General features: G+C 38.0%; 1 protein-coding gene across 1 annotated transcript in view; it reads right to left on the bottom strand.

The window, feature by feature from the left end:
* Positions 1–363: 363 nt before the first annotated feature.
* The window catches only part of Snx7 (sorting nexin 7), an 82,340-nt gene continuing 69,244 nt past the window's right edge, over positions 364–13,459 (bottom strand). The window contains exon 9 of the mRNA XM_057793692.1: positions 364–856. Coding sequence (XP_057649675.1) covers positions 779–856 — 78 coding nt within the window. The 3' untranslated portion in view covers positions 364–778. The remainder of the gene's footprint in view (positions 857–13,459) is intronic.

Genomic DNA, 13,459 nt, shown 5'->3' on the forward strand with positions numbered 1-13,459 from the left:
TTTAGCTTTTCTCCAGGAAACTGAAATGAAAAGGAATTGTAAAGATATGCAAAAAATTACCATAAAAGAGAATCCATTCGGTATTGTGAAGGAAGTTATACGAGGATTTCTAAATAATAAGATAAATAATAATTTGAGCCTTTTTGGAAAATTTTTACATTGTTGAAAACAACTACCTAATTTTTAATAAAAGTTTAAGAAATTGTTATGGATATTAAATCATTTTGTATATTTATTTCAAGTTCTTAATATCAAAGTAAATTATGATGGCATTAAGGTACATCTATAATATCCTTGATAATACATATGGAATTAATGTTAAAAATGTTAAAACAAAGAACGTATCATGGACACCAGTTTCTTATTAAAGATTTTATTAAAACCAAGCCTTTACAACATATTGAAAAATGTAATGTTCCACAGTAAAATATGTAAGAAAAAAACTGTATACGTCATTAATGGCACATAAATTTAAGAACAAAATTAAAATTACACTAAATCTCTTTCTAACCACATAGACATAGATAAATATCTATCCATATAGCAGATCTATAGATCTATAGAATATACATCATATAATAGACCTATATATCGAGATAGATATATTTATATCACAAATTCACGTTGATGACCTGGAATACCTGAGTTTTTAAGTTGTTGGTTTTCCAGAAAGTGCAAAATCATTTGTCATCCACTTCAGAAAGAGCACAGCCAATCCAGAAAAAGAAAAAAAAAAACCTTTGGTTGATAGACGCTGTCTCTCAAAGATCAAACAGGATTAAATTTTATCTTCAGAGTCTTCTTCCAAAGGGAGGTCAGTCTGTGATGTGAGGAATGATTCCCACGTAGCAAGGCACTGTGGAACAGAAATACCATGAGAGGGGTCAGCTGTATGCCCTACTTCTGTCAAATGGGAGTCTCTGTCATTTTTTAGATATTTTAATACCCTCCCATGTGTGAGTGTGTGTGTGTGTGTTTGTGGGCACACACACACGTGCACATGTTTTGTATGGGTGTAGACATTTTCATTGTGTGTCCACAGAGGCCATTGGCTGTCTTCTTTATTTGCTCTCTATATTGCTTTTTGAGACAGGATCTGTCATTGAATGTGACCTTCCCTGATTCAGCTTGACCGGCCAGCGATCACCAGGGATTCTTCATACTCCACCCATCTAGCACTGGCTGACTGACATGTTCCTTGACCCCAGGTACTTTCCATGGGCTGTCTTAGGTGTGCAAGCTGGTACAGCACTTTACCAACTGACTCATCTTCCTGTTCTGACATTCTAATTCTTAATGAGAGTACTATTGACAAATAAGAGGAAAACATATAGAACGGTCCATTGTTATCCCACTGACAGAAGAGAAAAGAGAGCTCAGATTTACTCAATTGGACATGAAACGGTGCACATTGGCATTTAAACCTGGTCATGATGCAAACAGGTTTAGGTGCCTCAGGATCGCACTACATTGGGTATAAAACACACGTTTGCCCCTCTTCGTACACTTCATACACACTGCCTTGCACAACGGTTCTGAGAAAGCTATCTGTTATTTTATTATGTGCGGGGAGTGGGTGGTAAAACTCAACATTTAGTGGCTAAAACATCATTAAAATCATGGAACAAAGAAATACACACAGTACACCAACAACAGGGGGGAAATAAATCATATAAGTGTCTATTAATCCCCCAAAGCCAGAAAGAAAACCGAAATAATGAGATGAATAAAGAAAATAACAGCAAGACAACACACTCAAACTTAATCCTGTCAATAGTCAATTTGAATGTCTACAGAGAACACATCTCAAAAGGAATAAATTGTGAACAGAAAACAAAGGCCCACCTGCACTGTGATTAAATTTCTTATGAGTATTTAAAAATAATGGCAAAATGAAAAATGACATGTGTTTGACAGGTTCAAAGAAAAGATTGAATAATAACACTACATTAGTATTAAAGACTTCAGGAAACAAGATCCTTATAAAGATAAGGATGATCTCTTAGTGCAGTAAATCTGGAAATTCAGGACACATTAAACAAGGGTAGCCATACAAGGAGAAGGACAAGAATATTTATAATTGGTTTTGAGGTCCTCTCATGTTTACCATGCAGGCAGAGAAACAGGGATACAAATTTGAAGCATGTGATCAATCACATTGGCCTAATGCACATCTAAAAAACAGAACCAGAGAGCACATCTTTTATACACCATTTTCCAGAGCACATGAGATGCCTCAACAGGCAAGAGTGATGGCACACGCCTGTAATTCCAACACATAGGGAATTGAGGCTTGAGAACTGCTCTTTGTTAGGATCGTTGTCCGGGCTGCATAGTGAGTCTCAGGCCAGTCTAGGCTACTGATGAGATCCTGTCTTAAAAAATATTTATACATACAAGCCACATGAATTACGGTCTCTGAATACTGTGAAACGAGGTTGGGAACCAGTAAGAGAAACGCCCATGAAAGCCCCTAAACAGGATTAATCTAAACAGGAGAATCTTAAATATCCAGACCACAGAGAAAACCAAAAGTAAAATAATGAAGTCTTTTGACTGAACGAAAAAGAAATCACAATGTATCAAAAACTTCCACATACTACTAAACACCACCAAGGGAGCGAACAGAGAAAGTCTAACTGCCTACAATAGAGAAGAGAAAAGTTCTCCAATCAATGAATTTAACCTCTACTTTAAAAAGCAAAAGAGCAAGAGCAAAACAGCCAACAACAAACATATTACTACCCAAAGTGAGCCGCAGGATGCTCATGTATGTATATGTTTGTGTGGGCAAACCAGAGTATGAATCAATACAAGACAATAGAAAAAATTTAGAGGAAAAATAATAGCACTAAATGTTTAATCTTTAAGAAGGTTAGTAATATGGTGAAAGTGCCTTACTGATGATAAAAAAGGAAAACAGTACAGGGTGATCGGGTGATAGTGGTACAACCCTTGCCTCGCATGCACGAGGTCCCAGGTTCGATCCCTCATCCTGTAACAATGACAAAGAAAAGAGGAGAGGAATCATCAAGAGTGGAGAATGAAAGGAAAGTGTCAGCTCAGATCCCCCCGACCTCCAGACGAAATGGAACAATGACCAATTACTCAAAAGGAGAAAATCACAAAAACAACTGCATAGAAAAAAGGTAACCCAGATGAATTTAAACTGAGGGGGTCATTTTCATTTTGCAAATAATTCAGTGGTGAATTCCATAAAACATTTAAAGAAATCATAACCATCCTGTACAAACACAAACGGAACTGAAGACACAGGAGCACTCTGTAGCTAACCCGAATCAAAGACACTGCAGAAGAAAACTGGAGACTGATTTTAATCAGAAAGATAGATGCAAAAATTCTAAAAATAATTAGCAAAGAAAAGTCAGTAATCTCTTCAAAAATTATATGTAATAGGTAAATGGTCTTATTCATGAAATGCAAGGTTTGATTAACTCTCAGCATTCCTAAGACCACATAAAAGACAGAATTTCTCAACAGATACTAGAGAGCATTTGGCAAATTTCAAAGTCATCTATTCCCGATTAAGACAAAAAGTCTCAGCAAGTCAAGAGAAGAGAAATTCTACATATTGAGAAATAAAATCTGTAAAAATAAAACCCTATAGCTTACCTCCTATGCAGATATGCAATAAGCACTGGTTGTTTAAGAATTTGTTTTTCTTCCCAATTTAGACACCGTTTCAGGTCTCCTTCACCAAATATAAACATTAAAAACGACAGAAGATCACAGTGAGAAAACTAACCCACAATCTAACACACAGTCTGGGAGAGCCATTTTCCTTGCAAACCCTTCGGGTGAGCTCTTGCCCCTCATCTGAGAGGTCACCCAGAACCAGCGGCATTTACTGCTTTCAGAAAAACAGTGTACCTTTTTTGACAACTCAGGGAAACTACCACTTTTAAATACTGACCATCCCCCAGGTGAAAGTCAAAGGGAAATTCCAAACAGCTTTCTTTGTTGGGAAGTCATGACAAATAAAGACTCTGAATAGTACCAAAAATGATGCTGGTTCACAAACAAACTCTCTTCTTTCACTACCATACTGTACTTCAACTCATTTTAATAAAGGCTATGACATGCTAGCTGCTATTCAAGTCAGTTAGTACAGTGGACCAACAATCATTTATAAAGTAAAAACTGAGGCTATCGAAACATGGTAAAGAGACGTACATTATTAAGTAACTTCGTTACCATTCTCCTAGTAAAAGGAGAGAAAATGGAAATCACAGAACAACCTCTACAGAATAACACATATAATCAACATTGGATACATTGCTATGAATACACAACAGGCATCACAATGGTTCTTTTATACATCATGTTTTTTTTCAGTGAACAATTACTATCACAAACTCTATTTTACAAGTAAGGGAGCTGAGCCTCAAATAACCTAGATACACTTAAAGCACTCAAATATCCCGGGGACTATAGTTAATGTTTATTTTTCAACACTTGGAGAATGACAGATCTCCTACATCATCACTGGCTACATTTAATATGTCGTTAGCGAACATGAAGATGCCTTTCTTTTACACAATGGAAGGACTATTGTGGGAGAAGAGGTGGGCACAAAAATAAGGGATATCAGGATGATCAGTTTTTTTTTAAAAAGAATATGTATAAAACTGTGGATGTGGAAGCTGATTCTCTTCAATCTCTTGTGGGAATTGGTTCTCTCTTTATACCATATGGATCCTGCCATGGTGGCAAGTGTTTGTGCTGAACCGTGCTGCTGGTGCTCTTCTGGAATTTTAGTGTAAGATCTTCTACTTTAAATGCATATATTTGGTAACTGTTCTTTCCCATTCACCTGGGGCTAATATTCACTTGAGTCATCTGGTAACTGGCACATATATCATGCCAATCTACAAATCCATTTTTAAAAGCAATAAAAAGAGGCCAGACGGCTCAGTTGGTAAAGGTGCTTGCTGCTGAGCCTGCCAACCTGCGTTCATTTCCTAGAGCAGTGGTTCTCAATCTTCCTAATGCTGTGACCCTTGAATACAGTTCCTCATGTTGCAGTGACCCCACAACCACAAAACTGTTTTCATTGCTACTTTATAACTGCAATTTTGCCATTTTTATGGATTGTAACGTAAATATTTTGGAGATAGAGAGTTGTCAAAGTGGTCACGGCCCACAGATTAAGAACAGCTGCTCTAGATCCACATAGCAGAAGGAACCAATCCACTCCTACAGGTTGTCCACTGGCCTCCACATGCATGTCATAGCATGTGCCCAGACACATGTACACATTCAAACGCTAAACAAACAAACAAACAAATAAATGTAATAAAAACTAAAAAAACCTTGATGTCTAACATACTTAATTTCTTGTAATTCTTTCCTGCTTTGCTTTAAACTAGAGAACCTGAATAAGACTTCAAGCAATGGGCAGTCCACACTGCACAGTTAATCAGTTTAGAGTGGTGAGCATCTACTGTGCTTAGCATTGTGACAATTGAAAAATATTAAGGATAAAGATAACAAAATCTCAGAACCTACTGACTTTGAAGTGAACTTTTTAAAATTGTCTATATTGAGCTATATATTTGCCCTGCCACCCTCCCTTTCTTCCTCCTCCCCTTCTACCCTCTCACATGATCCCCACACACTCCCAATTTACTTAGGAGATCTTGTCTTTTTCTACTTCCCATGTAGATTAGATTCATGTATGTCTTTCTTAAGGTCCTCTGGTTGTGAATTGTAGGCTGCTTTTTCTTTGGTTTATGTCTAAAAGCCACCTATGAGTGAGAACACCTGATTTTTGACAAAAAAGCAAAAAATATAAAATGGAAAAAAAAAAGAATATTCAACAAATAGTGCTGGCACAACTGGATATCAACATGTAGAAGAATAAAAATAGATCCATATCTATTGCCATGAACAAAACTCCAAATGGATCAAAGACCTCAACACAGAACCAACCACATTGAACCTCATAGAAGGAAAAGTGGGAAGTACACTTGAACTCACTGGCACAGAAGACCACTTCCTAAATATAAGTCCGGTAGCACAGACACTGAGAGAAACAATTAATAAATGGGACCTCCTGAAACTGAAAAGCTTCTGTAAAGCAAAAAACACAGTCAACAAGATAAAAAATGGCAGCCTACAGAATGGGAAAAGTGCTTCACCAACCACACACTGGACAGAGGGCTGATCTCCAAAATATACAAAGAACACAAGAAATTAGTCATTAAAAGAACAAATAATCCAATAAAAAATTGGATACAGACATAAACAGAGAACTCTCAACAGAGGAATCTAAAATGGCTGACAGACACTTAAGGAACTGTTCAACATTCTTAATCATCGGAGAAATGAAAATCAAAATAACTCTGAGATTCCATCTTACACCTGTAAGAATGACCAAGACAAAAAATACTGATGACAGCTTATGCTGGATTATGCTGGAGAAGATGTGGGGGTAAACGGAACGCTCCTCCATTGCTGGTGGGAGTGCAAACTGGTACAGCTTGCACTGTACTTTGGAAATCAGTATGGTGATTTCTCAGAAAATTAGGAAACAACCTACCTCAAGACTTAGCAATATCACTTTTGGGTATATATCCAAAGGATGCTCAAGTGTATCACAAGGACATGTGCTCAACTATGTTCATATCAACATTGTTTGTCATGGCCAGAACCTGGAAACAACCTAAATGCTCCTCAACCAAAAATGTATAAAGAAGATGCATTTACTCAACAGAGTACTACACAGCAGAAAAAAATGACATCTTGAAATATGTGGGCAAATGGATGGATCTAGAAAATATCATATTGAGTGAGGTAACCCAGATCCAGAAAGACAAATATCAAATGTACTTATTATTCATAAGTGGCTCTGAAGTAAGTTCTTTAAATCAAGTGCTTCTATCTATTTGGCCTTGAATTGAAATTAAGCATTTACACTTTATTTTCTTTAAAATAAATTCACTACTATCAATGAAGTTAGTTAGTAGTAGCATAAATCAGGATGAGGGCCAAAAATAAATTTAAAGATGATATTAATGATAGGCATCCTCACTGGCCTAGTCTTTGTAGCTAGCCTAAATCAAATTTAGCTTCTTATGCTACCGTGGTACTACAACCACAGGGTTCTACTTTCATTTGAATACTGTGTCACCATTTTCCACATTTTATTTTATGCAGTCATCTTCTGATGGAATCAGATAATCCTGTTTTAATTAAGAGAATGAGTTTGGGTGTACATGGCTCAGAGAGTTAAGGCACTTGCCATGCAAACCAGGTGACCTGCGTTGGATTCCCAGAACCAACAGTGGAAGGAGAGAACCAGCTCCACCATGTTGTCCTGTAACGTCCCCAGGCATGCCATGGCATATGCACACCTTCACATATATACAACAACAAATATTTTAAAAAACAAAACCAGCTGGGCGGTGGTAGCGCATGCCTTTAATCCCAGCACTCGGAGGCAAAGGTAGGCAGATGTCTGTGAGCCTAGTCTACAGAGAAAGTTCCAGGACAGTCAGAGCAAAACACAGAGAATCCCTGTCTCAAAAAACCAACAAAACAAAACAAAACAAAGCAAAAAGCAATCCTCGCTCCAAAACTGATTTACAGACTATTCTGCTTCTCCCCATAAGAACACAGAGACTGCTCTATACCATGGAACCCTAAGTAAGGTAGTGCATGTATGTTAGCCAGGAGGAGGCAGAACTGAAAAGGAGGTTCACCATAAATCTGTAACTGAAAATCCAGCAAGCATTCTCCCCAGGTTGCTCTGTTCTGTAGCCAAAGGATAAACAAGCTTTCTGAGAGCAGAGAACTCTGAGAGACAGTAATTGGGCAAAGGAGCCAGACCTGTGGATGCACACCGCAGAGAACACACCCCCTTTCGACATACTTGCTTCAAGCCTTTCTAAAGAGGATGAGAAGCTAGGAAAACGAATCCCCAATTCCAAAAGTAACTCTTAGTTTTGAAAGGAAATCTCTAGTTGCTTCAGCAGAGATGGTGATGACATTTCGCTACCAGAACAGGCAAATGTCTCCTTTGTTCCCAAGTGCATAGTAATCCCACAAACAGATGTGATCAAGGTTTCGAAAGAATCAGCGGTGACAGCACTGTTCCCATAGACACAGCAGCTTTCCGTGGTAGTGCTCATATTTAGGAGCCGGTATTAATATTGTGTCACCTTGTGGGACGTGAGGAGGTCTACCGTGACTCTCTGCTTTGTTGGGCTTATTCATCTACACATAAAATAAATGGGTTTCCATTAAAATGGTGGGTTCCAGAGGCTGACTGGAGCTGACAAGAAGTTGGCAAATGAAAATACATATGATTTACAATTTCGTCTAGTTCTGCTTGCCCAGAGCCATTATGAGATATGGTGATCATAAAAATTTAAACATTTCCCTCAAGTATCTGGTATTTGAAAGATAATTACCATTGTACAGTTTCCAAAAGTAAGATCCACAGGCACATGAGAAATCTCTGCCGTCTTCACTGTGGCTGCTGTAGTTCTGTTAGCTTACATGTGGCACGCGCTCACTGCCAGGTGGGCACTGAGTCTGGGGCTTTTCATGAGCTCATTTAACAGCTTTGAAGCCAGTTGTCTATACTGAAGATTCAGGTTCAAGTAAAATTAGTAGTTTTGGAGATAGGCTAGTCAGGCCTGGTGGTAGAAGACCATAATATCATATAGTTGGGAGTCTGAGGCAGGGAGATTGCAACTTCACAGCAAGTATGGACTACAGAGTGAGATCAGGCCAGGCTGGGCAAGCCAGTGAGCCTCTGCTTCAAAATAAAAATAGGCAAAAATTCAGAATATGTTTCTCAGTGACAGAACACTGGCGTATCATATGAAAGGCTCTGGGTTTACTGCCCAGTATTGCCAAAAAAAAGAAAAAAGAAAGGAAGATAAGAAAAGGAGAGGGGAGGGGAAAGCTCACTTCTGGAGAAGTCTGAATCCAGATTCTAGGAATTATCTGCCAAGTTTCAATTTTAGAAGTAGCTCTAAAATTTAAAATAACAGGATGTGCATATTACTTTTCTAAAAATACAATGTAAGCTGTGTGTTTAGCTTAACCACTGCAAGGGTTAAAGTAAAAAGACTCATTAGCTACAGACGCCATCTTGTGGCCCACTTATTTATTATTCCATTGGCTGTCTAACTCAAAATTTGATAAAGACAGCAGGCATCTCCGGTATCATTTATTCCATTTCTCTTACTTTTACACAGGGGTAGCAAGAGGTCTAACATGTTAATAATCTTTGTGGAATAAACTAATCCAATGGCCTGAACTTGAATTCATATTATTTCCATTCATGTGTTTACTACATTCAATCGTTTCTTTTGATATGACCAGCCAACTGATGGGGCTCATCAGCTTAAATATGGAATTTCAAGCTTACTTTTTCAATCTCTTGTTTTAACTATCTATTGACTCTACAGATAATTACAGTGAACACATTTCTCTCTGTCTTCTTACAAAATGCTGCTGACACACAATTCTATATTTTCATTAGTTAACTCTCGTTTTTAAAATATTATATTCTTGTATATATTCTCTGTATGTTTTAAAGCACTTATCCCTTTATAATCGTTTCCTATTAAATTTCTAAATAACTTAGCTGCATAAACCATCCCTAGTTTAAATTCTGGGAAGAGGCAGATAGCCATGCTTTCCCTCCATTGCACACATAAACTCATTTTTCAGGGTGGATAATTGAGAAATAATTATATTACAGGTCATAAGTGATGAGACGATTTCAATAGATGTTTGGGAACAGCAGAAACCTCCAAAATACCAAAAATGTTTACTAACTATGTGACAGAATAAAAAATAGCACAATCGAGTAGAACAATGGCTAGCGATGACCTTTCAATATCTAATTTGGATAGAAATTATCATCATTTGCTTTTTTGTTAATTTTTAGACAAAAATTCACTTTATAACTCAGCCTAACCTGGAGTCAACCTGACTCTTCTGCTTCAGCCTCACACAGTACTGTCCTTTAATATTACACGTGGATTTCTTTGAGTTCTGTTTATAATTCTTGCTTCTTTGCTTATTCAAAATTTCTAGTGACCATTTTCCACCTGATAAGGCAGTTTCCTGGTATCTATGGAAGCTTTGTTCCAGAATATCCCTCTTTCATATTCTTTATGGTGTATGGAAAGTATATTATTACAACTCTCTCCAGTGAGCAAGCCAGAATAATTAAAAATAAAAATAAATCATCAACTGAACATTAGGATGTATAGTCAATTATGAAGCCTCTTCTCAAACAGTGAAAACAGAATTTTTAGCATCCTAAGGCCATAAAACGTCATTATATTTCACATTCTCTTGTTCTATTTATTCCTATTTTACACCTCCTGGTTTTATTTGAAATAGGATCTTATTACTCACATGAAAAATAATTTTCCATAATGTAGACGGTACAAAAATGACAGTGATGACACAGCTAATTATTAAAAACTTAGTAATGTTGATCTTTCTCAAAGAAACAGAAATCTCTTAGATGGTCAATAGACGGCCATCACATGGCACTGATATGGCAAGAAGTAGCTGTTTCCTATCTGATGAAGATGACCACACCTAAGCAAATTAGGTGGTCCATAGGAAAACACTAGATTGAGTCTGCATTTCCTAATCCAGATGTTTTGGCTTCTAGTAGGTATCTTCGAGTGACTAAGAAAAAAATAATGAGGGTACAGGGACCCAATGGATTAAAACATTTAATGGCTCGGTTCAGTGAATTTCTAAGTCTCTGAGCTTCCTGAGTAGGTATGTTGGCTTTACAGTACTCTCACACCCCTGGCAAACACACACACACACACCTTAATATCCCTGACACACACACACACACACACACACACACACACACACACCAGAGCACTGTTCAATCCTATGGTGCATAATGAAATTGTGAGACAGTCTTCCCAGCGACTAAGACACTAAGAATTATTTTCTTGGGGAACTGTTTTTGAAACTATTAAGATATTTGTCTCCGTTCAGAGGCTCCAAGGGTGTGTGTGTGTGTGTGTGTGTGTGTATACCAGATATCAGTAACTATTAGGAGTTATTTTAGCAAAAACAAACAAAAGAGCACAAAAACCAAACCAAACCAAACCAAGCAAACAAAAAAGAACAATCAACCAACCAAACCAACCAGCAAAGCCACTCTGATATGGATTCCAAATTCCCAGTTCTAGACCATTCTAGAATCTTCTAGCTCAGCTATGCTGCAGCTCTGCAGCTTGGTCTTGGAACCCTGACTAGGGGCAGTGAGGGAATGAATAAAGGACAGACACAGAGACACACATACAGAAAAGCTGGCATCAGGTGAGGTGTGGGTTCTCTGATGGAGTGGCATCTAGGACCATAGCAACTTGGAACCTTTGCATGTTTATTATGTGCAGCAGAGGGGAAAGGGTTAATTAGTCTCAGTAGGAAGGCTCTGTAGGCAGCAGAGGTTGCAGTCACAATCATCTGGGGAGGAAGCAGCAGTTGCTAGTTTTTGTACACACTGGCCACTTGCTCCCTCACTAGGTAAGCCTTGCCATCCCGTGAGTTTCACCTGGGGAAGGTTTTGGCACTCCCATGAGGCTGAGGCTTTAGACTCCTGAACAGGGACAAGCCCATGTCTGCAGTACACATTCTCTCAGGACTCACTCACTCATGGCTTCCTACACTCCTTATAGCTTGACTTCATTTTTACAGTAAAACAGGAAGGTGTATTTTAACGAAGGTGCTTCTTTACTCAAATCTAGCCTGATACTGAAACTAAACAGCCCAGTTATAAGGCATCTACAAGATCTCTGTCCCAAGATTTTAAAAGGAAATTCAAAACATTGCCTGCATTCCTGAGGCTTAAAAACCACAGGAAAAAAATCTCTACATGAGTAAAGTTTCTGTCATGTACACCCTTGCCTTCCCAAGGTGATTCATACAGAGAATTGAGCAGTACTGGGTGACTGTGTGTGGTACTCATCCAAATGACAGAGGACATTAACTGGAAATGGATGGCAGTGGTTGCAAGTTTCTGGAGTTAACATTCATAGCCATCTAGGAAGGAAAGAAGAGATGGGTAGGGGAAGGGGAAGACCCACCAATCTTTCACTACAACTGAGGCTGTCACTCTGCTTTCCAGCTGGTAAAGGACTATCATAATACTTGGGAAGAAAATAATGTACCCAGCCTTTTCTTTCTGTAAAATGGACAGTTTTTATTTAATCTTTTCAAATATGCCATTATGTTTTGTTTTGTTTGCTGATGAGCAAATCCATTGTATTTCCATGATGGAAAGAGCAGAATCAGAACAAAAGCCAAGCAGCCATTTCCTCTTTTTATGACAATCTCCATTAGAGATTCCTTGTAATCATTTTATTATCTTATTAGATCTTCATTTTCTGTCGTCCAAAGAGGATCCACACACTGCACTCTGGTATGACTGGGACATTTCTCAACTCCCCCTCCTCAACTCTCACTCTCTCTTGAAGTGTGACCCCTGATACTTCCCATTCTCTTCTGGACTCATCCTTAAATGTATTCTGCTTTTATCTCCCTTTTCAAGGTCCACAGTCCACAGTGTAATCACATCCGATTCTCTCTATGATCCACACCTCACACGTTAAAACTGCCCCCTCTCCTAAATCACAGTCACTTTCAAAGTCTTTGAAAGTGTGACTAACTTTTCCCTAGTTTTTCAACCCACTTTACTAAATTCTAGGGAATATGGAAATGGCTAGAATTTCCCTCCTTTGCTTTCTCCTTCTGGATTGAAAAGGCACTTTATCCTTAGGTAAATGGCAGATAACAGTCCTCCTTTGCTAGTTAGAATTAAATTTCGCTAGACTATTCTCATTGCTCCTTTCACTAAAGTAATTTTTCTGATTTTTCAGCTTCCAAAAGAATGAAATTTGACAGAAATCTAGATCAGAGTCTTTCCTAGGCAGCGATTTTATAATTATAATCAACATATTTTTTACCGCGCATGATCAAAATTTTGGGGAGCTATCTTTACTTGGACCAGGGCGTTTTTCAGCATTTTTTTCCCACATCAGAAAAATGTGTCCAGTCCATAGTGTAACACTGAAGCTAAAGAACCCTTCGGCATTGCCCATTTTCCAAATGTAAGAAAGTATGCATTCTAGAAGTGAAAATGGAAAAGGAAACCACGCTCGAAGAACATTCGGGATTCTTGCAGCCCATTTGTCAATTGCTTAATTTTGTAGGCTCACTATAAAATCCAATTTAAACTATTTTGGGTAATTTTTAAATGACTCACAAATAACTAGGTTTGGATATTAGAGAAGCTTCAGCAGTAGAGTTCATTTGGATATAGATAAGCCTTTGTCAAGACATTTTCTTCTATATTCATTCACCTCCCATAAATGATTTCCCACTTCCTGGATGTCTGTGTGGACCCAAATATTTGTGGTGCCCATTGATACCAGAATCG

Source organism: Chionomys nivalis, chromosome 18 (genome assembly GCF_950005125.1).
Source record: "Chionomys nivalis chromosome 18, mChiNiv1.1, whole genome shotgun sequence".
Lineage (NCBI taxonomy): Eukaryota > Metazoa > Chordata > Mammalia > Rodentia > Cricetidae > Chionomys > Chionomys nivalis.